The sequence below is a fragment of the Salmo salar genome, chromosome ssa05, assembly GCF_905237065.1.
Source record: "Salmo salar chromosome ssa05, Ssal_v3.1, whole genome shotgun sequence".
Lineage (NCBI taxonomy): Eukaryota > Metazoa > Chordata > Actinopteri > Salmoniformes > Salmonidae > Salmo > Salmo salar.
Window position 1 is genome coordinate 56,386,280 of NC_059446.1, and position 26,614 is coordinate 56,412,893.

Here is a 26,614-nt window from a genome sequence, read left to right on the forward strand (position 1 = left end):
AGATCTGAATTGCCTTTTCAAGGAAAATTATCTCCCACTCCTGGATCGAATCAAGAACAATCTCCAAAACTGGATCTCCCTCCCAATTAGCTTAGTCGGAAGAATCAGTGTTATCCGTATGAACATTCTCCTTAGATTGAACTATTTATTTCAGATGCTCCCATGCTAGTGTAACCGATGTGAAATGGCTAGTTAGTTAGTGGTGGTGCGCGCTAATAGCATTTCAATCAGTGACGTCACTCGCTCTGAGACTTGAAGTAGGGTTTCGCCTTGAGTTGCAAGGGCTGCGGCTTTTGTGGCGCGATGGGTAACGTTGCTTCGTGGGGTGTCAGTTGTTGATGTGTGCAAGGGTCCCTGGTTCGAGCCCGGGTTGGGGCGAAGAGAGGGACGGAACCTACACTGTTACACTATCTCCCAGTTTCCTTTTTCAAAACAACTAACCAAAGCATCACCAAATTTATATGGGGCAATAGACAAAGGGTGTTCTTGCCCTTCACTGCCTTCAATTGTACTACTGGTCTGTCCAAATTCACAACATGGTAAAATGGATCACAAACAGACAAGACTCAATATGGATTCAGATAGAAGCCCAATCCTGTGGTTCATTGCCCCTAATCTCAATTATATTTATTAATACATTTAGTGAAGTGGGCAACATAGCCTCAACCTTTCTGATTTACAGCACCCTACTAGCATGGAGGGACTGTAAGAAATACATTGGCATTTTCTCCCAAATATGCTCTCACTCACCTATAGTATGCAACCCAGACTTGCCAACTTTAATCTTTGGCATACTCTAGGGATCAGGACATTTTCAGACCTGTTTCATCAGAAAAACTCTACACTGACATCCTTTCAAGAGCTCTGCAGTGAATTCAATGTGCCAATATTAAATATCTTCAAGTTAGACACATCATTTCATCATTTACTTCCAAGGGGAGGTTTAGAGCTCAGCTGAATGAAGTTGAGACCATTCTTGCTACAGCACAATCCATCAAAGGCAAAATCTCCTACATCTATAGACTCATTTCTGAGAAAGGAGGCTCCTCCTTTACTCCTCTGAAAATAATCTTGGAAAAGGACCTTTGTCTGACTATTAGCGATGAGTTATGGGCAGATGTTTGCAACAGGGTATACTGCTCCTCTACTAATGTAAAAATGAAAGAATCTAATTATACATTTTTGTATACATTTTATTACACCCCAGTGAGACTCCATAGAATGAATACAGACATTTATCCTGATTGTAAAAGATGTACCTCTGAAAGTGGAACCTATATGCATGTATTTTGGAGTTGTAGAGAGATTACCAGATTTTGGCAATCTATACATACTGCTGCACAGAAAATACTAGACGTACAGTTTGATATGACCCCATTTAATGCCCAGCAGGACTTTGTTCTTGATCCTGACAGAGAAAATGTGTTTATGACTATCACATACTTTGCTAAGAAATGTGTTCTCCTATTGTGGGCTTCTAATACTTCTTCTACATTTCAAATGGGGATTGACCAGATTGTTGACTTTCTTCCTCTTGAAAAGCTCACTTATGACTTGCGCAAGAGACAGCCCAGGTTTGATAGACTCTGTTTTATTATCCAGAGACTGAACATTTGCGAGAAATATACTCGGAAGCGGTGGGTGATGTGCGCGCCTCCTGAGTCAGACTAAAAGACCACTCCGAGTACCTCTCCTCCGCCGGCGTTGTTTTGGGTCGGCTTCTGGAATCAGTTCAATTGCCCTGGGGGGTTCGAACAAAGGATCCACTTCGGGAAAGTCGTATTCCTGGTCATAATTCTGGTAGTGCTGGTGAGTTACCACTGCTCTGATATCCAATGGTTCTTCCCGGCTGTATGTAATAACACAAAACAAAATCTGGGCTAACAATGTAATAAATAATACATAAAAAAACTAAATACTGCAAAGTTTCCTAAGAGCGAGAAGCGAGGTAGCCCTCTCTGTCGGCGTCATTGTATTTACTATAGATTGTGTGTTAGATATTACTTGTTAGATATTACTGCACTGTTGGAGCTAGAAACACAAGCATTTTGCTACACCCGCCATAACGTCAGCTAAACACGTGTATGTGACAAATACAATTTGATTTGACTGCCTATCTTGATATGGTCATGATTCTGCATCAAAACTCAGCATGGCAGATAATGTCTTCTCCGTTTCCCCCCCGGATCTACGTCTCATCAAGGGGAGGTGTCACAAATCAAATCAAATCAAAGTTTATTTGTCACGTGCGCCGAATACAACAGGTGTAGACCTAACAGTGAACTGCTTACTTACAGGCACAGTGCAAAAAACCAACAGTGCAAAAAAGGTATTAGGTGAATAATTGGTAAGTAAAGAAATAAAAACAACAGTAAAAAGACAGTGAAAAATAACAGTAGCGAGGCTATATACAGTAGCGAGGCTATATACAGTAGCGAGGCTATATACAGTAGCGAGGCTATAACAGTAGCGAGGCAACATACAGGCACCGGTTAGTCGGGCTGATTGAGGTAGTATGCACATGTAGATATGGTTAAAGTGACTATGAATATATGATGAACAGAGAGTAGCAGTAGCGTAAAAGAGGGGTTGGCGGGTGGTGGGTGGCGGGACACAATGCAGATAGCCTGGACAGCCAATGTGCGGGGGCACTGGTTGGTCAGGCCAATTGAGGTAGTATGTACATGAAAGTATAGTTAAAGTGACTAGGCATATATGATAAACAGAGAGTAGCAGCAGCGTAAAGAGCGGTTGCAGACACTGGGAATCTTCCATTTCAACTGCTCCTCCTCAACACTTAATGCCACCCCCATTGTGAAGTAGCGGTGTGTGGGTGAAATCACTGGGGAAGCCAAACCACCCTCAAAAAAGCCATATTACAATCTGTGTGTTGTGATAATTGAGTTGCTTGCTCTATACCCTGTTAATTCATATGCCTTGCAACTGTGACATGTAGGCCTAAAGGCCGAGACCATAAGAAGAAACAGTGGAAAATTCAACCATACCTTTGTTTTATCGGAAAACCGGATAGCAACCTCTGTCCAGTGAAGTCCACAAAGCATATTGCATGTACTATCGTGAAAAATTACAGATTTTGTTGTGCACATGTGCTTTTTGAGCAAAATGATAGGCCTACACATGCTAACAGTTTCTGATCAGTGATAGATGAGCAAACAAATAGATGAGCAATACCACCTCCCTTATTTGCCCAGCCAGAAACCAATTAATCAAATAGCCTATAGGCCTGGAGATGGAGATTCAGCGAAACAAAATCACAAAGATTGACTCAAGTCAGTGAAGTCACAGGCTTTTGGTCGGGAGTAGGCCTAGGCTACTAAGATACTGCAAGAGAAGAGCAAAATAATCCACTTGTAAACTACATATCATGCTGGCAAAATGTTCTACTCAGTGCTAATAAATAATCCAACTGGAAAAGATGATCATGGGCATCAATGACCTTAGTTTAGCTAACATTTTCCCCAGCCTAATTGCAGCATAACCAATAGCCTATCCAAACGGAGATTCAGTGAAAACATATATATCTGATAATGATTGATGTATTAAGACTAGTCCCCACTCAGCAGCACGAAATGAACGTGGGTAGGCTATTGCTTCAAATGTAGGCTATTATAAAAATGTGATGACTTTGGAAGTTTCAGTAAGCAACAATTTGATGCCTTCAATTGCATTATCCTACTTTATAACAATATTTTCATCATTCAGTGATATCTATTCCCACAGTAAGATGGGAATGCCACCTCAGCATTACGGCTACAATTCAACCGTGTCTGAAAGTTTGAAGTGGCCGTACAGCATTTATTGTCATGCAGCCTCCACAGACTTCAGAGCTTTCATACCTCTTGTGCTTAGCAGAGCAGAGCTATTGTGAAAGAAGTTGTCAAGTGAGTTTGTGTTTCTAGAGGGTGTACCGCCTCCACCTACCGTCAACCAATCATGTCAATACGGGGCTATACAGAGCCTTCCACAAACGGTGCCCACAAACTGTTAGGGTCTACATAAACCTGTCTCAACAGCAGAGCTTTCTTTTCAGCACCATGGAGTGAATCCTTACCACCTCTACACCTGGCTATCAGCGGAGTCGTGTCTGGCAGCGAAACAGTTCATTCAGCCTCATTTACTGTTTTTTTAACATAGCTGTCACGATGTGCGCAACTGGTTGAAGGTAAGTCAGGTGCAGGAGAGCAGAGATGGGTGACAACAGGCGCACTTTATTCATGCCCAAGGAAAACAACGATAACGCCCAAAGTACACTAACGGTCCAATAAACAAAACACACGGGTCAAACACATACCCGGCGCAAACCAGCCTGATGCGAACCACACACAGTAACAAACAAACAATTCCACACAAACTTGGGGAGAACAGAGGGTAATACACATTTAGTCAGATGAGGGAATGTGAACCAGGTGTGCGGAAAACCAAGACAAAACAAATGGAAAATGAAAGGTGGAGCGGCGATGGCTAGAAGACCGGTGACGTCAACCGCCGAACGCCGCCCGAAAAAGGAGAGGGACCGACTTCGGCGGAAGTCGTGACAATAGCTGATATGGCTGACTTGCTTAAACAAATGTGGTTTCTACTGATGTACAAACTATGGCATAAGGGAACGATGAGCGGATAAGAGGAAATCTGTTATTTCAATTAAGACATTAATGAGCGAGCTAAGACCGACGTACTGAATATAACTATGTGTTCAGCACTTTTGAAATGTACAGCGACATAATTCAGAACATGGGCTGTTCTTACAGTATTCTCCCTGTACACCAAGTCAGAACTGTAGGATAAATAAAAGGGGCATAGAAGCAGACAATGAAAGCTCTTACAATATTCGATAATGACATTTCTCTAAAACAGGCTACATGTGCACCACCAAGTCAGAACAGTAGGCTAAGTAATGAGGGGAAAGGGACCAAATTATTAGTGTGAGGCACATGGGCTACTAACAGCTTACTACACAACATACACTTAGTATTACTTTCTTGGATACAGTATAGATATCTCCCTGGCATTTTACATTATTTATGCAGCAGCATACAATACATTTTTGGACTCACCCGTTTGTGCTGTGCTCACTTGAACAGGAAGGTGGCACGGTGGTCCTTGTTGGAAAATGTTGTCATCAAACTTTGTCACCAAAGTCTGGCATTCTCTGGATTTATGGGGCTTTTCAAGACAACTGGGAACTCTGAAAAAACAAAGTCGAATCATGATGTCAGTGATCTTCAAGTCGGAGCGCTAGAAAGAGGCCCGAGTTCCCGACTTGGAATATCAAGTTGGATGACCGTTCAAAATGTATTTTCCCAGTCAGAGTTTTTTCAGAGTTCCCAGTTGTCTTGAACTCACTGAAGTCTGAGATTTCCCAGTTCCGTGTTTCCAGTTGTTTTGAATGCGGCAGAAGTCATGCTGGATTGACAGCATGGCCAATGTATTCAACCTATTCTGGCCCATGGTTTTGCATGTGAATGTTTATCCTTTTAAGCTTGGAAAAAAGATCCTCAAACCCACACTTGGACCACACACCCTCTCCACTGAATAGCAGGCTAGTGTTTGCTTTGCAAGTTAGCCACTGATTCCTTCCAAACCACTCACTGTTGAATTTGCAATTTCCAACTTGTTGTGTAACTCTTATGTCCAATGGTCGATGAGTACCGAAATGTTTTATGTATAATTTCTCTTCATATGACAAGGATTGAAAAGGATTTGCAAGTAGATTGTCAACTAGATTCATGATGATGACTGCTTGTCTGGCTTGCTAGCTAAGATTTTGAAAGTATGATGTCGACATGATGTGTCCAATCAATGCTGATTTGACATCATTTTATCTGTAGACCTTGAGCCTTCTTGGATGGGCACTTCTAATGTAAATCTATTGCACCACCCAAGAGGCTTGAATTTTCGAGCTCTACCCATAGGTTTTGCGGTGCCGTAGTGTCGCCATGTGTGACCGAACACTGAGCCAATTGTGGCACAACTAGAGAACATTACCAAACCCTACGCTCCATATTTTCTGCTGGCTGCCCCACCACCAGAGAAAGGACTGAGCTAGGCTGAAACACCTGCATTTTGGAGATGCCTTCCTCAAGAAAGCAAAAAAGATACCATGTTTATCAACTCAATTATATATATTTTTTACATTGTTGGCGTACTGATAGGTGACACATATTAATGCCAAAATAACATCCAAAACAGGCAACAGCATAAAATGTCTATATATAGTTTTTTGCTAAACAGGAAAGGCTCTGCCCCACCTGCCCTGAAAGACGGGTCGCCATTTGATAGAGGACTCTAGAGCCCAAAGGTCGATTGTAGCACAGGCAGAGCCATTGAGGACTTAAACTATTTTGAAGTAGTCAACTGGGTGGGACTTCCTGTGGGTTAAAAACGTCTTCAGGATTGGTGGGTCCTCTGCGGGACAGTTGAGCTAGCATAGGCTAATGCGATTAGCATGAGGTTGTATGTAACAAGAACATTTCCCAGGACATAGACATATCTGATATTGGCAGAAAGCTTAAATTCTTGTTAACCTAACTGCACTGTCCAATTTACAGTAGCTATTACAGTGAAATAATACCATGATATTGCTTGAGGAGAGTGCACAGTTTTGAACATGAAAAGTTGTTAATAAACAAATTAGGTACATTTGGACTGTCTTGATACAAAATATTGAACATAAATGCAATGGTTCATTGGATCAGACTAAAACTTTGCGCATACACTGCTGCCATCTATTGGCCAATATCTAAATTGCACCCGGGCTGGAATAATCCATTATGACCTTTCTCTTGCATTTCAAAGATGATCGTTCAAAAACAAAAAAAAAACTGTTTTTTTTTTCTTTGTATTATCTTTTACCAGATCTAATGTGTTATATTCTCCTACATACCTTTCATATTTCCACAAACCTCAAAGTGTTTCCTTTCAAATGCTACCAAGAAAATGCATATCCTTACTTCAGCTTTATACCTGTCCAGATAACACACTCTAGGTGGCAGTATGCACCATTTCAGTTTGTTTGCCCACTCAGAAGTTGGAAGAAGAAAATTCACTACTTCAAAATGGAGATGGCCTCAGATACAATGTCGAACTGAATCTATGTGTCGAATGGATACGTGTTCCAAAGTCAACATAGAATAAATGGTGAATGAACTGAAATAGTTCTATCAAAAAAAAAAATATTCAGATTAACATTTATACCAGGGATTCCAATTGGTGGAGGCCCCCCTTTTGTAGGGCCATGGATCAATTTCCAAAGAAAAAAAAATATATAATAATATTTTTGGGGAGGGAGGGGAACTCAGTCAGGGTCTCAGCTTACTGTTGAGAGTTAGAATAGTATAATACACAAGGTGTAATTTCGAAATTTGGTTTTGCATCAGCAGTTTCTCTCTTGTTATGTCAGTCACTGATAGTTACTCAATTAGCCCATGTCAGCAAAAAAAAAGATTGGTATGTTAGTCTAGCAGCCAGCTATCTAAACTTGTAGTTACCATGGTTGAGTTATCGACTGAGGGGGCCCCATTGATTTTGCTAGTCACTCTCACTCAGATATCATATTAAAAGCTGCAAACATTTCTCTCCACCCTATGGCAAAATGTGTATAATTGCAGGAGGCTAACTATAAAACTGCACATTTTTCTCTCCGCCCCATGGGAAAATGTGTGGATTTGTAGCAAACTTGCTTTCAAACTGCAACCTTTTCTTTACACCCCATTGCAAAATTTGTAGAATTACAGTAAATTAACTCCAAAACCTCATTTTTTCTCTCCGCCCTCAAGAGGGGAGACCTAAAATGTTGTGCTCACAAGGTGGTAGAAACAACATTTAACTTAGGGCCCCCAAAAGGATACGGCCGGCTCTGACTTCATGTGTGGGTATGGATGTGGGTATGCAGACCTCTGAGCCACTGAGGCCCCCTGTGATGATTTTTTTTCTTGTGGGCTCCACCCCCATCAAAGTTGCCCATTCCTGATTTATTCAATTGGTAGCCTATAATTACTGTTGAATGAAAAATGGTAAGTTGGAAAATATACTATTTATACATTCTTTTAACAGATTTCAGAGAACAAACAAATGAATATACAAAAAAAGATTGAGGTAGTGCCTCAATGTAAAACAATACTGCAATAATGCACACTTATGAATAGAAAAATATTCTCATAAACGGGTTAGCTGACAATGTCATGAAAACGATACGCACCCTTCAATGGGGCAGAAGACTGTGTGTTGTCGTGATTCTGGATGGCCAGATATCTAGCAACAATGACACAATGCTGCCATGTGGGGAATTGTAGGTGGCTTGTTTCATCAAGTTGTATGTTGTTCTTGAAATGTCATTTTTTTGTGTGTTATTTGCTAATATGGCACAAAAAAATGCTACATAGCTAACCAACAACTAACAATGTATTTGAGAAACAACGTGCTCATTGTACAAATGTATTTATATTTTCAAACATTGGAGACTAAATAAGGTTTACATGTTGTCAACAATCTAAGCCAACCCGTCTGTTTTACCCCATAGTTGTGCACGCATCTGTTTTGTTGCTAAACAACCAACCTGTCTATAGCACACAACCTTTAAAAGCATGATGTACTTTTTTTCTTGATTCATTTCATTTGAGCTCTCTTGCTAGCCCAAAATGAGAATTCTTAATAACATTTTGCCAACATTTTCGCCAGTGTATAAGAATAGTATTTACAGAAATATATTGATTACATCCACACATACTACCTAATATCCCCACCCACTTGTCAAATCAAAATGCTAAAATGAAAGGAAAGAGGAGAAAAAAAAGAAATGGTTTGACCTCTCTACTTTTCCAAACCACATCTTTGTCAGTCCTTCCACCTGGTGACAATACACAATCATTACAAAAGTAAAATGACACATCCTTGAAAAACTTTACAAAAACATTACCAAAACTTGCTTCTATGTACAACTAGAAAATATTCTTATTGAAAATATAAAACCACCAGATACAAACAGTAACATCTGACACAGGGCTGTAAAATAAATCATTTACCAAAACTATTAACTACAGTTGTTTCAGTTATTATACAATGTCTCTGTATTATCATAAAACATTCCAACTTGATTCAGCACATGAGGAAACAACACCAAAACTACAGTAGTTTCAGTTGAACAAAAGTCCCATTATCAACATAAAACTTTCAATCTGGATTGAGGAAATGATATAAGAACACATGGCTATATAATGCTGCATGCTATCCCCCACGTTTCTAGCGAAAATTGCTTTGTCACTCACCACCCATAATAGCCTTGACATTGGAGTAAAGCGCTGTATTCTCATCTGTCTCTGCTGCTGGCTCGTTCTCCTCCGCGTCCATCACTCCACTCCCTTCTCCTCCATCTTCATCCCCTTCTTTCTTATTCTCTCGTTTGATTTTGGCGTACTCTGACTCTGTTGTGGTGGTCTTCTTTTCTGCCTCCTCAGAAGTCTTCTTCAGTTGGGAGTAGTTGATAGCGGCGTAGTGCACATCTTTTGGTTCTTCCCCTTTGGCAGAGTTTCCTGCAGCTCCACTGGTCTGGGGTCCTGTGTTTTCAGCTCCCTTCATCAGCACCACCTGTAGAGGGGTCTGTTTGCCCCGTACAGCCCGTCCTGCATCCGTCTATGGAGTAGATTACAGAAAGCACTGTGTTAGGAATCTTGTTAGCTTGGTGGTCCAAGATCTGTTTATGCTGTCAATGCTAACTGAATGTTGATAAAGCTGAATAAAGAAGGAAACTGGTACTGCACCTGTTGGTCTTCACATGCCACCATCTCCAGGTTCGTTAAAGGGCTTTTGGAGTCTGAGTCCTTTGGGATCCTCTCTTTGCATCTAGGGAAAATATTATAAAAAAAATGTCTCAATAACTATATGTTAGAGGGATTAGCAAGCACCTCCATTACAACATGGTGCAAGGCATTGCAACTTTTGACAATATATCTGATACTCTTGATAGGAAATATGAATTTCTGAAGACAATCACAAACACTCATATAACACTAACTGTACTTCAGTAACAGAATGCATGTACCTTTTACATTTCCCTGTCAAACACAGGAAGATACAACAGATGGTGGCTGAGAAGGCTGCACCAATCGCAAATGCAGCAATCAGTGGTTTGTTCAACAGCATAGCTAAGATGTCTTTAGATACTTCCTCTATGAAGAGAACAAAGCATGTATGTTTTCAGGAGCGGCTCACAATACTTTGTATCCTCTTATTTTCTTTTTAAATGAAATAATAACATTATATTTTCTCACTCAAAGCATATAAATCCTCTATGCTGCATACATATTGGGTGGGATTGGGAAGCTGTTGCTCTCTAACAAAGTAACAACTTATATCTGTACCTCCTTGCTTTCCTTGGCTCTCTTTTTGGGTGACTTGCAGCTTCTCTCTCACTCTGCCCACTTCATTTATGCTGACACACTCCACAGTAGTGTTGGTGTGGTTTCCGACATGCATCCTGATGGTGGTGTTCACTGAGGACCTCAACACTGATTTAGTGAGGGAGTACTCCTCAGTGTTAAGCCAGCCTATGACAGGTAAGGGAACCCCCTGACTGACACACACACAGGTCATGACCTTTGCCTGGATGACACACCCAGAAGCATTGAGAATCACAGGATGGTCTAATGAGAGACAGAGGGGGAAGATATGTCATGGACAATTTAAAGTAAACATGTTGCAAGCTATTTTCAGTCAGGTTTGTACAGTGTTGTTTGTACTCACAGATCACAGTGACAACAGTGGAAGCTGTCAAAGTCCTGTTGAGGTGTTGAGCTTTACACACATACTCCCCAGGATGTTCTCTTGTCATGTTAGAGATGGTGAGAGCGCCCAGTCCAGAGTTATTCTGTTCCAAAGCTGTTGTCCCATTCTTACTCCAGGTGATAGATGGTGGTGGTGGGTAGCTGTCAACAAAGCAAGTCAGATTCAGGGTATCACCCTCTCTCACTGTGTTACTACCAGAGGTCTTGGGTTCCTTCACATCTTGAAAATAAAGTATATAATCAGTTAATCATGATCATGAAATATAACTGTTGAAGCACAACAAGATGTTGGGTTGTGCAAAGTAAGGTCAGATGATGTAGGCTACTTACGAGTCACATTCAAAGTCACTGTCTCCTCAGTGGTGATGTTCCCTTTGAATGTCACTTGGCACGTGACCTTGGTGGTGTGGTGCTCAACTGAAGGTGTAAAGGTCAAAGTTGAGAAGTGGGTTGTAGTGACGCTGGTCAGATCCTCTCTCTTTTGTGTAGTGGTGTTGTCTCTGAGCTCAGTGGTGTTGTCTCCTGTCCCTCTCCATGTCCATGTGATGTTAGGAGGAGTTCCAGAGCAGATCCCTGGGGCAGTGCAGGTCAGAGTAGCTGGTTCTCCCTCTGTCAGAGGAGGAGTCAACACTGAGGGCTTCTGGGTCAGAGCTGGAGACAGGAAATAGAAACACAGACTGAGGCCTAAATTCAATCAGGATCGTTGAAGATTCGTACAACAGTGTGATTTACATTTAGAGACAATGTTCCCGTATTCATGGTAAATGCACATGTCGGCTCAATAGGAATTTACCTTTACATTTAAGTCACGCTATAACATGGATTTTGTATCCATGTAGAAAACAGCAGAAATGTATACTCATATAAAGTATGAAATCATAGTGCAGGTTTAGAAATATAAACACTTTGAAATGGGAGACTTGCGGAAATCTTGGGCTTTGTAAATTGGATCTACGTATGTTGCAGTAAGTGTACATAATTAATTACACTAAAGTAATACTCATGTCACTGTACCTAACAGTAATAGTAATGCTGTACCTTTCACTGCAATTTTCATTTTCTCTCGGGATGTAGATTTACTTCTATTTCCACTGTTCAATGTTCCGGACAGTCTTAGTTTATAGTCTCCAGCATCAGTCTTAGTGATGTCGTTGATGATCATACTGCAGTTCTTCTTTGTCAGGTCTGTCTCCAGTAGGGACACTCGCCTTCTGTAACCCTCCTGAGCTACAGAGGAATTTTTTGAGTGGAAAATAGAGTCCATTTCGACTTTAATAGAACATTGTGCATCAGGGCATTTAAACCATATTGCTATGCGAGGAATGAAGTCATCAGGGTGAGTGAACGAACATGGAATAGCAGCACATAGTCCAGTCTGTGGTGTTATCTCTGCTGGACTGAAGGTGATGTTGTATGCTGCTGCAGGGGCCTCATTTGATGAAGGGAAATTAATACAGTCATGAGTAATACAAGAAGCGCTGATACTACTTCACTTGTTTGTAAAAAATTGTTATGAGATAGTATCTGTTGGGATGTATGCCAGGTGTGTATTAACAATAGTAGTGATAAAAGGGACCTTACTTTTGCACGTGGCTCTCTCTGTCAGAGAGAGAAGTAGAGCTGCCCAGATGAGGACCCACATCCTTCCTCTACTGCCTCGATGAGTCAATCACAGCACCGGGGTCTCTCTCCTCTTTCTCCTCTTTCTCTAATGGTCACTATCTCTGTCTGTGTCTACTGGTCTGGAGCACAAGACGAGTGTGAAATAGAATATGAAATGGTGTTGTGATAATATCAACATATAGCAATACACATATTAATTTTTCATTACACCTTTATGAGTGCTACAGTGGCATTCATAACAACCTTCTTAGCACTTTTATTCAACTAAGATATATTTTGCTGTAATGCCTAGAGAGAAAGTCAAAGAAACATTTATGGTCAAGGTTTATATGAATGCCTTCTTCACAATTGCTCATAAATATATTTAACTGCATTCATAAATATGTATTCCTATGCTTTTTAAAGCCTTTTGAAGCAATGTGTTGTAATTCCATAAATGAATAATATTACCATTATATTACATAGCCATAATCAAGTTTTAACAGTCCTTCAATGTAACGAGTCAAAAATATTTAATGGTTTAATAGCTTGTCTGTTGATCCATGCAGAAAATAAGACTGAATCAGCACATTATCTCTCTCTGTGTGCTCTCTCTTCCTGTTGACTGTGAGCCCTGTGTGAGTCTCTGATGGGTGCGAACTGTCACTTCATGTCCCCAGTCTGATAATCCTCCCTCTAATCTGGTGCTGCATCCAGGAAGTCCCTCTGTACTGTTTACCGCCCAGCCATACTGTACTGTATGTAGACCATAATCAACCCAAACACATCAACCAACCCATCAAACCCCACCAATCCACACCTATCAACCAATCTTGATTAACATTGAAATCCTCTTGCCTTGTATACTCAGATGAAGCTTTATTTCACTATAAGAAAATTTCTATAAGATTTCTATAAGAAAATTTGTACATATTTCAAGATTGGCTGTTTGTAACATGTGCATGTGCATTATATGGAGAATGCCTTGCATTGGATAGAGATAAGCTGGCAATAGTCTCACTGTTTTTGATGCCCTCTGTGGTCTGAGAAATGAAGCCCTGTACCCAATATGAAAGATCTGCTGCAGAAGGGTACTGCCATATTCTGTAGTAACTGACATAGTAACTATAGTAAGTATAGTGTGCTAAATTCACTTATTATGGGCGACAGGAAGCTTAGCAGTTAAGAGTGTTGGGCCAGTAACCGAAAGTTTACTGGTTTGAATCTAAGGGGCCGGCAAAGGGTAAGAATATGAAAGGTAGGGTTAAATGCAGAAGGCACATTTCGGTTGAATGCGTTCAAGAAATTGGTGACAACAATGCCTGATACCTTATCAATAATATGTAAACTGTCAGATGAATTTCAGTATCAATTTGTGTAGATGTAATGGAAGTGCATGTAGTCATAAATAGTTTGGTTCCTCTACACACTTTGAGACTTTGATATTTATTATATTATTTAGGCCGGGTGTTACTTCCCCGAAATACTTACATTTAAACTCTACACCATGTTCCTTGAAATATACAGTGCCTTCGGAAAGTATTCAGACCCCTTAGCTTTTTTCACATTTTGTTACGTTACAGCCTTATTCTAAAAAGGTTTAAATAAATAAAAAATCTCATACATCTGCACACAATACCCCACAATGACAAAGGCAAAAAAAAAGGTTTTATCAATGTTTGCAAATGTATTAAAACAGAAAACAGAAAACAGAAATACCATATTTCATTAAGTATTCAGACCCTTTGCTATGAGACTCGAAATTGAGCTCAGGTGTATCCTGTTTCCATTGATCATCCTTGAGATTTTTTTCCAACTTGATTGGAGTGTGGTAAATTCAATTGATTGGACATGATTTGGAAAGGCACACACCTGTCTATGTAAGGTCCCACAGTTGATGGCGCATGTCAGAGCAAAAACTAAGCCATGAGGTCGAAGGAATTGATGGTAGAGCTCCGAGACAGGATTGTTTCAAGGCACAGATCTGGGGAAGGGTACCAAAAAATGTATGCAGCATTGAAGGTCCCAAAGAACACAGTGGCCTACATCAGTCTTAATTGGAAGAAGTTTGGAAACACCATGACTACCTAGAGCTGGCCACCCGGTCAAACTGAACAATCTCGGGAGAAGGGCAAGATTCTCTAGTCTGATCAAATCAAGATTTAACGTCTGGAGGAAAGCATGGTGGTAAGTGCATCATGCTGTGGTAATGTTTTTTTGCGGCAGGAACTGTGAGAATAGTCAGGATCAAGGGAAAAATGAACGGATCAAACTACAGAGAGATCCTTGATGAAAACCTACTTCAGAGCGCTCAGGACGTCAGACTGGGGGGAAGGTTCACCTTCCAACAGTACAATGACACTGAGCACACAGCCAAGAGTACGCACGAGTGACTTCGTGATAAGTCTCTGAATATCCCTGAGTGACCCAGCCAGAGCCCTGACTTGAACCTCATCTAAAATCTCTGGAGAGACCCTAAAATAGCTGTGCAGCGATGCTCCCCATCCAACCTGACAGAGCTTGTGAGGCTCTGCAGAGAAGAATGGGAGAAACTCCCCATTTACAGATGTGTCATCCTTGTAGCTTCATACCCAAGAAGACTCTATGCTGTCATCGCTGTAAAAGGTGCATAGATGACATTGTCCCCACAGGACTAAGATCGAATCGTACTACACCGGTTCCAACGCTCGTCGGATGTGGCAGGACTTGCAAACTATTACAGACTACAAAGGGAAGCACAGCCGCGAGCTGCCCAGTGACACAATCCTACCAAATGAGCTAAATTACTTCTATGCTCGCTTCAAGGCAGTAACACTGAAACATGCATGAGAGCATCAGATGTTCCTGACGACTGTGTGATCATGCTCTCCCTAGCCGATGTGAGTAGGACCTTTAAACAGGTCAACATTCACAAGGCCGCAGGGCCAGACGGATTACCAGGACGTGTTGTCCGAGCACGCGCTGACCAACTGACAAGTGTCTTTACTGACATTTTCAACCTCTCCTTGTCTGAGTCTGTAATACCAACATGTTTCAAGCAGACCACCATAGTCCCTGTGCCCAAGAGCACTAAGGTAACCTGCCTAAATGACTACCGACCCGTAGCACTCACGTCTGTAGCCATGAAGTGCTGTGAAAGGCTGGTCATGGCTCACATCAACACCATTATCCCAGAAACCCTAGACCCACTCTAATTTGCATACCGCCCCAACAGATCCACAGATGATGCAATCTCTATTGCACTCCACACTGCCCTTTCACACAGACAAAAGGAACACCTATGTGAGAATGCTATTCATTGACTACATCTCAGCGTTCAACACCATAGTTCCCTCAAAGCTCATCACTAAGCTAAGGACCCTGGGACTAAACACCTCCCTCTGCAACTGGATCCTGGACTTCCTGACGGGCTGCCTCCAGGTGGTAAGGGTAGGTAACAACACATCCGCCATGCTGATCCTTGACACGGGGGCCCCTCAGGGGTGCGTGCTCAGTCCCCTCCTGTACTCCATGTCCACTCATATCTGCATGGCCAGGGACGACTCCAACACCATCATTAAGTTTGCTGATGACACAACAGTGGCAGGCCTCATCACAGACAACGATGTGACAGCCTAGAGGGAGGAGGTCAGAGACCTGGCCAATGTGGTGCCAGGACAACAACCTCTCCCTCAACGTGATCAAGACAAAGGAGATGATTATGGACTACAGGAAAAGGAGGACCGAGCACACACCCCTTATTATCGACGGGGCAGTAGTGGAGCAGGTATTAATCTTCAAGTTCCTTGGTGTCCACATTACCAACAAACTAACATGGTCCAAGCACACCAAGTAAGTCGTGAAGAGGGCACGACAAAACCTATTTCCCCTCAGGAGACTGAAAAGATTTGGCATGGGTCCTCAGATCCTCAAAAAGTTATACAGCGGCACCATCAAGAGCATCTTAACTGGTTGCATCACTGCCTGGTAGGGCAACTGCTTGGCCTCCGACCGCAAGGCACTACGGAGGGTAGTGCGTACGGCCAAGTACATCATTGGGGCAAAGCATCCTGCCATCCAGGACCTCTATACCAGGCAGTATCAGAGGAAGGCCCTAAAAATTGTCACCCTAGTCATAGACTGTTCTCTCTGCTACCGCATGGCAAGCGGTACCGGAGTGCCAAGTCTAGGTCTAAGAGGCTTTTAAAAAGCTACTACTCTCTGCTTATTATCTATGCATAGTCACTTTAATAACTCTACCTACATGTACATATTACCTCGACTAACCAGTGCCCCCGCACATTGACTCTGTACTGGTACCCCCTGTATATTGCCTCGCTATTATTATTTTACTGCTGCTCTTTAATTAGTTGTTACATTTATTTCTTATTTTTGTAGGTATTTTTCTTAAAACTGCGCTTTTGGTTAAACCTGTTGGGGATAGGGGGCAGTATATGCACGGCCGGATAAAAAACGTACCCGATTCAATCTGGTTACTACTCCTGCCCAGTAACTAGAATATGCATATAATTAGTAGATTTGGATAGAAAACACTCTAAAGTTTCTAAAACTGTTTGAATGGTGTCTGTGAGTATAACAGAACTCATATGGATACAGTATAGATATTTCCCTGGCATTTTACATTTACATTATATTTAAGTCATTTAGCAGACGCTCTTATACAGAGCGACTTACAAATTGGTGCATTCACCTTATGATATCCAGTGGAACAACCACTTTACAATTATTTATGCAGCAGCATACAATATATTTTTGGACTCACATTGTTGTGCTGTGCTCACTTGAACAGGAAGGTGGCACGGTGGTCCTTCTTGTTGGAAAATGTTGTCATCAAACTTTGTCACCAAAGTCTGGCATTCTCTGGATTTATGGGGCTTTTCAAAACAACTGGGAACTCTGAAAAAACAAAGTCGAATCATGATGTCAGTGATCTTCAAGTCAGAGGACTAGAAAGAGGCCCGAGTTCCCGACTTGGAGTTTCGAGTTGGATGACCGTTCAAAATGTATTTTCCCAGTCAGAGTTTTTTCAGAGTTCCCAGTTGTCTTGAACTCACTGAAGTCTGAGATTTCCCAGTTCCGTGTTTCCAGTTGTTTTGAATGAGGCAGAAGTCAAGCTGGATTGACAGCATGGCCAATGTATTCAACCTATTCTGGCCCATGGTTTTGCATGTGAATGTTTATCCTTTTAAGCTTGGAAAAAAAGATCCTCAAACCCACACTTGGACCACACACCCTCTCCACTGAATAGCAGGCTAGTGTTTGCTTTGCAAGTTAGCCACTGATTCCTTCCAAACCACTCACTGTTGAATTTGCAATTTCCAACTTGTTGTGTAACTCTTATGTCCAATGGTCGATGAGTACCGAAATGTTTTATGTATAATTTCTCTTCATATGACAAGGATTGAAAAGGATTTGCAAGTAGATTGTCAACTAGATTCATGATGATGACTGCTTGTCTGGCTTGCTAGCTAAGATTTTGAAAGTATGATGTCGACATGATGTGTCCAATCAATGCTGATTTGACATCATTTTATCTGTAGACCTTGAGCCTTCTTGGATGGGCACATCTAATGTAAATCTATGGCAGCACCCAAGGGGCTTGAATTTTCGAGCTCTACCCATAGATTTTGCGGTGCCGTAGTGTCCCCATGTGTGACCGAACACTGAGCCAATTGTGGCACAACTAGAGAACATTACCAAACCCTACGCTCCATATTTTCTGCTGGCTGCCCCACCACCAGAGAAAGGACTGAGCTAGCCTGAAACACCTGCATTTTGGAGATGCCTTACTCAAGAAAGCAAAAAAGATACCATGTTTATTAACTCAATTATCTTCTTTTTTTACATTGTTTGCATACTGATAGGTGACACGTATTAATGCCAAAATAACATCCAAAACAGGCAACAGCATAAAATGTTTGCTAAAATGTTTGCTATTTTTTGCTAAACTGGTAAGGCTCTGCCCCACCTGCCTTGAAAGACGGGTCGCCACTTGATAGAGGACTCTAGAGCCCAAAGGCCGATTGTAGCACAGGCAGAGCCATTGAGGACTTAAACTATTTTGAAGTAGTCAACTGGGTGGGACTTCCTGTGGGTTAAAAACGTCTTCAGGATTGGTGGGTCCTCTGCGGAACAGTTGAGCTAACATAGGCTAATGCGATTAGCATGAGGTTGTATGTAACAAGAACATTTCCCAGGACATAGACATATCTGATATTGGCAGAAAGCTTAAATTCTTGTTAATCTAACTGCACTGTCCAATTTACAGTAGCTATTACAGTGAAATAATACCATGCTATTGCTTGAGGAGAGTGCACAGTTTTGAACATGAAAAGTTGTTAATAAACAAATTAGGTACATTTGGACTATCTTCATACAACATTTTGAACATAAATGCAATGGTTCATTGGATCAGACTAAAACTTTGCGCATACACTGCTGCCATCTAGTGGCCAATATCTAAATTGCACCCGGGCTGGAATAATACATTATGACCTTTCTCTTGCATTTCAAAGATGATGGTACAAAAACAAACAAAAAAACTGTTTTTTTTTTCTTTGTATTATCTTTTACCAGATCTAACGTGTTATATTCTCCTACATACCTTTCATATTTCCACAAACCTCAAAGTGTTTCCTTTCAAATGGTACCAAGAAAATGCATATCCTTGCTTAAGATTTATACCTGTCCAGATAACACACTCTAGGTGGCAGTATGCACCATTTCAGTTTGTTTGCCCACTCAGAAGTTGGAAGAAGAAAATTCACTACTTCAAAATGGAGATGGCCTCTGATACAATGTCGAACTGAATCTATGTGTCGAATGGATACGTGTTCCAAAGTCAACATAGAATAAATGGTGAATGAACTGAAATAGTTCTATAAAAAAATATATTAATTTTGGAGAATAAAAAAATATTCAGATTAACATTTATACCAGGGATGCCAATTGGTGGAGGCCCCCCTTTTGTAGGGCCACGGAACAATTTCCAAAGAAAAAAAAAATATAATAATATTTTTGGGGAGGGAGGGGAACTCAGTCAGGGTCTCAGCTTACTGTTGAGAGTTAGAATAGTATAATACACAAGGTGTAATTTCGAAATGTGGTTTTGCATCAGCAGTTTCTCTTTTGTTATGTCAGTCACTGATAGTTACTCAATTAGCCCATGTCAGCAAAAGAAAAGATTGGTAAGTTAGTCTAGCGGCCAGCTATCTAAACTTGTAGTTATCATGGTTGAGTTATCGACCGAGGGGGCCCCATTGATTTTGCTAGTCACTCTCACTCAGATATCATATTAAAAGCTGCAAACATTTCTCTCCACCCTATGGCAAAATGTGTATAATTGCAGGAGGCTAACTATAAAACTGCAAATTTTTCTCTCCGCCCCATGGGAAAATGTGTGGATTTGAAGCAAACTTGCTTTAAAACTGCAACCTTTTCTTTACACCCCATTGCAAAATTTGTAGAATTACAGTAAATTAACTCTAAAACTTCATTTTTTCTCTCCGCCCTCAAGAGGGGAGACGTAAAATGTTGTGCTCGCAAGGTGGTGGAAACAACATTTAACTTAGGGCCTCCAAAAGGATACGGCCGGCTCTGACTTCATGTGTGGGTATGGATGTGGGTATGCAGACCTCTGAGCCACTGAAGCCCCCTGTGATGATTTTTTTCTTGTGGCCTCCAACCCCATCAAAGTTGCCCATTCCTGATTTATTCAATTGGTAGCCTATAATTACTGTTGAATGAAAAATGGTAAGTAGGAAAATATACTATTTATACATTATTTTAACAGATTTCAGAGAACAAACAAATGAATATACAAAAAAGATTAAGTGAGGTAGTGCCTCAATGTAAAACAATACTGCAATAATGCACACTTATGAATAGAAAAATATTCTCATAAACGGGTTAGCTGACAATGTCATGAAAACGATACGCACCCTTCAATGGGGCAGAAGACTGTGTGTTGTCGTGATTCTGGATGGCCAGATATCTAGCAACAATGACACAATGCTGCCATGTGGGGAATTGTAGGTGGCTTGTTTCATCAAGTTGTATGTTGTTCTTGAAATGTCTTTTTTTGTGTGTGTTATTTGCTGATATGGCACAAAAAAATGCTACATAGCTAACCAACAACTAACAATGTATTTGAGAAACAACGTGCTCATTGTACAAATGTATTTATATTTTCAAACATTGGAGACTAAATATAGTTTACATGTTGTCAACAATCTAAGCCAACCCGTCTGTTTTACCCCATAGTTGTGCACGCATCTGTTTTGTTGCTAATCAACCAACCTGTCTATAGCACACAACCTTTAAAAGCATGATGTACTTTTTTTCTTGATTCATTTCATTTGAGCTCTCTTGCTAGCCCAAAATGAGAATTCTTAATAACATTTTGCCAACATTTTCGCCAGTGTATAAGAATAGTATTTACAGAAATATATTGATTACATCCACACATACTAACTAATATCCCCACCCACTTGTCAAATCAAAATGCTAAAATGAAAGGAAAGAGGAGAAAAAAAAAATGGTTTGACTCTACTTTTCCAAACCACATCTTTGTCAGTCCTTCCACCTGGTGACAAAACACAATCATTACAAAAGTAAAATGACACATCCTTGAAAAACTTTACAAAAACATTACCAAAACTTGCTTCTATGTACAACTAGAAAATATTCTTATTGAAAATATAAAACCACCAGATACATACAGTACCATCTGACACAGGGCTGTAAAATAAATCATTTACCAAAAAAATTAACTACAGTAGTTTCAGTTATTATACAATGTCTCTGTATTATCATAAAACATTCCAACTTGATTCAGCAGATGAGCAAACAACACCAAAACTACAGTAGTTTCAGTTGAACAAAAGTCCAATTATCAACATAAAACTTTCAATCTGGATTGAGGAAATGATATAAGAACACATGGCTATATAATGCTGCATGCTATCCACCACGTTTCTAGCGAAAATTGCTTTGTCACTCACCACCCATAATAGCCTTGACATTGGAGTAAAGCGCTGTATTCTCATCTGTCTCTGCTGCTGGCTCGTTCTCCTCCTCGTCCATCACTCCACTCCCTTCTCCTCCATCTTCATCCCCTTCTTTCTTATTCTCTCGTTTGATTTTGGCGTACTCTGACTCTGTTGTGGTGGTCTTCTTTTCTGCCTCCTTGGAAGTCTTCTTCAGTTGGGAGTAGTTGATAGCGGCGTAGTGCACATCTTTTGGTTCTTCCCCTTTGGCAGAGTTTCCTGCAGCTCCACTGGTCTGGGGTCCTGTGTTTTCAGCTCCCTTCATCAGCACCACCTGTAGAGGGGTCTGTTTGCCCCGCACAGCCCGTCCTGCATCCGTCTATGGAGTAGATTACAGAAAGCACTGTGTTAGGAATCTTGTTAGCTTGGTGGTCCAAGATCTGTTTATGCTGTCAATGCTAACTGAATGTTGATAAAGCTGAATAAAGAAGGAAACTGGTACTGCACCTGTTGGTCTTCACATGCCACCATCTCCAGGTTCGTTAAAGGGCTTTTGGAGTCTGAGTCCTTTGGGATCCTCTCTTTGCATCTAGGGAAAATATTATAAAAAAATGTCTCAATAACTATATGTTAGAGGGATTAGCAAGCACCTCCATTACAACATGGTGCAAGGCATTGCAACTTTTGACAATATATCTGATACTCTTGATAGGAAATATGAATTTCTGAAGACAATCACAAACACTCATATAACACTAACTGTACTTCAGTAACAGAATTCATGTACCTTTTACATTTCCCTGTCAAACACAGGAAGATACAACAGATGGTGGCTGAGAAGGCTGCACCAATCGCAGATGCAGCAATCAGTGGTGGGTTCAACAGCATAGCCAAGATGTCTTTAGATACTTCCTCTATGAAGAGAACAAAGCATGTATGTTTTCAGGAGCGGCTCACAATACTTTGTATCCTCTTATTTTCTTTTTAAATGAAATAATAACATTATATTTTCTCACTCAAAGCATATAAATCCTCTATGCTGCATACATATTGGGTGGGATTGGGAAGCTGTTGCTCTCTAACAAAGTAACAACTTATATCTGTACCTCCTTGCTTTCCTTGGCTCTCTTTTTGGGTGACTTGCAGCTTCTCTCTCACTCTGCCCACTTCATTTATGCTGACACACTCCACAGTAGTGTTGGTGTGGTTTCCGACATGCATCCTGATGGTGGTGTTCACTGAGGACCTCAACACTGATTTAGTGAGGGAGTACTCCTCAGTGTTAAGCCAGCCTATGACAGGTAAGGGAACCCCCTGACTGACACACACACAGGTCATGACCTTTGCCTGGATCACACATCCAGAAGCATTGAGAATCACAGGATGGTCTAACGAGAGACAGAGGGGGAAGATATGTCATGGACAATTTAAAGTAAACATGTTGCAAGCTATTTTCAGTCAGGTTTGTACAGTATTGTTTGCACTCACACATCACAGTGACAACAATGGAAGCTGTCAAAGTCCTGTTGAGGTGTTGAGCATTACACACATACTCCCCAGCATGTTCTCTTGTCATGTTAGAGATGGTGAGAGCGCCCAGTCCAGAGTTATTCTGTTCCAAAGCTGTTGTCCCATTCTTACTCCAGGTGATAAATGGTGGTGGTGGGTAGCTGTCAACAAAGCAAGTCAGATTCAGGGTATCACCCTCTCTCACTGTGTTACTACCAGAGGTCTTGGGTTCCTTCACATCTTGAAAATAAAGTATATAATCAGTTAATCATGATCATGAAATATAACTGTTGAAGCACAACAAGATGTTGGGTTGCGCAAAGTAAGGTCAGATGATGTAGGCTACTTACGAGTCACATTCAAAGTCACTGTCTCCTCAGTGGTGATGTTCCCTTTGAATGTCACTTGGCACGTGACCTTGGTGGTGTGGTGCTCAGCTGAAGGTGTAAAGGTCAAAGTTGAGAAGTGGGTTGTTGTGACGCTGGTCGGATCCTCTCTCTTTTGTATAGTGGTGTTGTCACTGAGCTCAGTGATGTTGTCTCCTGTCCCTCTCCATGTCCATGTGATGTTAGGAGGAGTTCCAGAGCAGATCCCTGGGGCAGTGCAGGTCAGAGTAACTGGTTCTCCCTCTGTCAGAGGAGGAGTCAACACTGAGGGCTTCTGGGTCAGAGCTGGAGACAGGAAATAGAAACACAGACTGAGGCCTAAATTCAATCAGGATCGTGGAAGATCAGCACAATAGCGTGATTTACATTTAGAGACAATGTTCCCGTATTCATGGTAAATGCACATGTCGGCTCAATAGGAATTTACCTTTACATTTAAGTCACACTATAACATGGATTTTGTATCCATGTCGAAACCTGCAGAAACATATACTCATATAAAGTATGAAATCATAGAGCCGATTTAGAAAAAGAAACACTTTGAAATGGGAGACTTGTGAAATCTTGGGCTTTGAAAATTGGATCTACGTATGTTGCAGTCAGTGTACATGATTAATTACACTAAAGTAATACTCATGTCACTGTAACTAACAGTAATAGTCATGCTGTACCTTTCACTGCAATTTTCATTTTCTCTCGGAATGTAGATTTATTTCCATTTCCACTGTTCAATTTTTCGGACAGACTAAATTGATAGTCTCCATCATCAGTCTTAGTGATGTCGTTGATGATCATACTGCAGTTCTTCTTTGTCAGGTCTGTCTCCAGTAGGGACACTCGCCTTCTGTAACCCTCCTGAGCTATAGAGGAATTTTCTGAGTGGAAAATTGTGTCCATTTCGACTTTAATAGAACATTGTGCATCAGGGCATTTAAACCATATTGCTATGCGAGGAATGAAGTCATCAGGGTGAGTGAACGAACATGGAATAACAGCACATAGTCCAGTCTGTGGTGTTATCTCTGCTGGACTGAAGGAGATGTTGTATGCTGCTGCAGGGGCCTCATCTGATGAAGGGAAATGAATACAGACATGAGTAATACAAGAAGCACTGATCCTACTTCACATGTTTGTAAATAATTGTTATGAGATAGTATCTGTTGGGATGTATGCCAGGTGTGTATTAACAATAGTAGTGATAAAAGGGACCTTACTTTTGCACGTGGCTCTCTCTGTCAGAGAGAGAAGTAGAGCTGCCCAGATGAGGACCCACATCCTGCCTCTACTGCCTCGATGAGTCAATCACAGCACCGGGGTCTCTCTCCTCTTTCTCCTCTTTCTCTAAGGGTCACTATCTCTGTCTGTGTCTACTGGTCTGGAGCACAAGACGAGTGTGAAATAGAATATGAAATGGTGTTGTGATATTAACAACATATAGCAATACACATATTAATATTTCATTACACCTTTATGAGTGCTACAGTGGCATTCATAACAACCTCCTTAGCAGTTTTATTCAACTAAGATGTATTTTGCTGTAATGCCTAGAGACAAAGTCAAAGAAACATTTATGGTCAAGGTTTATATGAATGCCTTCTTCACAATTGCTCATAAATATATTTAACTGCATTCATAAATATGTATTCCTATGCTATTTAAAGCCTTATGAAGCAATGTGTTGTAATTCCATAAATGAATAATATTACCATTATATTACATAGCCATAATCAAGTTTTAACAGTCCTTCAATGTAACGAGACAAAAATATTTAATGGTTTAATAGCTTGTCTGTTGATCCATGCAGAGAATAAGACTGAATCAGCACATTACCTCTCTCTGTGTGCTCTCTCTTCCTGTTGACTGTGAGCCCTTTGTGAGACTCTTATGGGTGTGAACTGTCACTTCATGTCCCCAGTCTGATACTCCTCCCTCTAACCTGGTGCTTCATCCAGGAAGTCCCTCTGTACTGTTTACCGCAGAGCCATACTGTACTGTATGTAGACCATAATCAACCCAAACACATCAACCAACCCATCAAACCCCACCAATCCACACCTATCAACCAATCTTGATCAACACTGCAATCCCCTTGCCTTGTATACTCAGACAGAGCTTTATTTCACTATATGTTAGTTTCTATAAGATTTCTATAAGAAAATGTGTACATATTTCAAGATTGGCTGTTTGTAACATGTGCATGTGAATAATATGGATAATGCCTTGCATTGGATAGAGATAAGCTGGCAAGAGCCTCACTGTTTTTGATGCCCTCTGTGGTCTGAGAAATTAAACCCTGTCCCCAAAATGAAACATCTGCTGCAAAAAGGGTACTGCCATATTCTATAGTAACGGCCATATCTATAGTAACTGACATATTCTATAGTAACTGACATAGTAACTATGGTAAGTATGGTGTTCTGAATGCACTTTTTTTGCATTCAGCTGTGCAACTGACTAGGTATTTCCTTTATTATCAACGTTAGAGGCTACTGGGTTGTATTCAATATATTTTGTGATGGTTTTATACCACAATCTTTCACGTATACAGACATATCAGACCCACTTTGGAAGAGTGATGATTCCTCTTTCACCGTTACATTATGTTGACCTAATAACAAGAAGACATGGTAATAATGCAACTGATCACAGCCTGAAATGGAAGAAATTGGTGACAACAACGCCTGATACTATATCAATAATATGTAAACTGTCAGATGAATTTCAGTGTCAATTTGTGTAGTTGTAACGGAAGTGCATGTAGTCATAAATAGTTGAGTTCCTCTTCACACTTTGAGACTGATATTTGCTGTATTTGTTATGTAGGGTTTTACTTCCCCGAAATACTTACATTTAAACTCTACACCATGTTCCTTGAAGTATTCAGACCCCTTAGTTTACAGCATTATTCTAAAAAGGATTAAATAAATAAAACATCTGTCCTAGTCCGTGTATGTAGGTGGCAGGGAAGTCAGGCGCAGGAGAAAACAGAGTGGTTAAAAATTGAGTATTTATTTCCAAAATCAACGTAGAAAAATAATCTGGGTAAAACAATAACCCGTCGCACACCGATACAGAAACAACACGTACATAACAAACAAACAATCACCGACAGAGAAATGAGGGGAAGCAGAGGGTTAAATACACAACATATAATTACTGGGATATGAAACAGGTGTGTAAAGAGACCAGACAAAACCAATGGAAAATGAAAAACTGATCAATGGTGGCTAGAAGGCCGGTGACGTCGATCGCCGAACACCACCCGAACAAGGAGGGGCATCAACTTCGGTAGAAGTCGTGACAACATCTCATACATCTACACACAATACCC

General features: G+C 40.8%; 2 protein-coding genes across 2 annotated transcripts; both read right to left on the bottom strand.

The window, feature by feature from the left end:
- Positions 1-8,034: 8,034 nt before the first annotated feature.
- LOC123743122 (sialic acid-binding Ig-like lectin 5) lies at positions 8,035-12,500 on the bottom strand. The gene is made up of 8 exons (XM_045718394.1): positions 12,381-12,500; positions 11,838-12,026; positions 11,130-11,450; positions 10,759-11,019; positions 10,377-10,658; positions 10,058-10,184; positions 9,777-9,858; positions 8,035-9,648 (listed from the first exon to the last, which is right to left on the bottom strand). The coding sequence occupies exons 1-8, from the start codon at positions 12,439-12,441 to the stop codon at positions 9,277-9,279; spliced, it is 1,695 nt and encodes a 564-aa protein (XP_045574350.1). The 5' UTR covers positions 12,442-12,500; the 3' UTR covers positions 8,035-9,276.
- A 7,654-nt stretch (positions 12,501-20,154) lies between these two features.
- Positions 20,155-25,258, bottom strand: LOC106605239 (sialic acid-binding Ig-like lectin 5). The gene is made up of 9 exons (XM_014200672.2): positions 25,114-25,258; positions 24,498-24,658; positions 23,955-24,350; positions 23,248-23,568; positions 22,877-23,137; positions 22,495-22,776; positions 22,176-22,302; positions 21,896-21,977; positions 20,155-21,767 (listed from the first exon to the last, which is right to left on the bottom strand). The coding sequence occupies exons 2-9, from the start codon at positions 24,556-24,558 to the stop codon at positions 21,396-21,398; spliced, it is 1,902 nt and encodes a 633-aa protein (XP_014056147.2). The 5' UTR covers positions 24,559-24,658; positions 25,114-25,258; the 3' UTR covers positions 20,155-21,395.
- Positions 25,259-26,614: the final 1,356 nt, after the last annotated feature.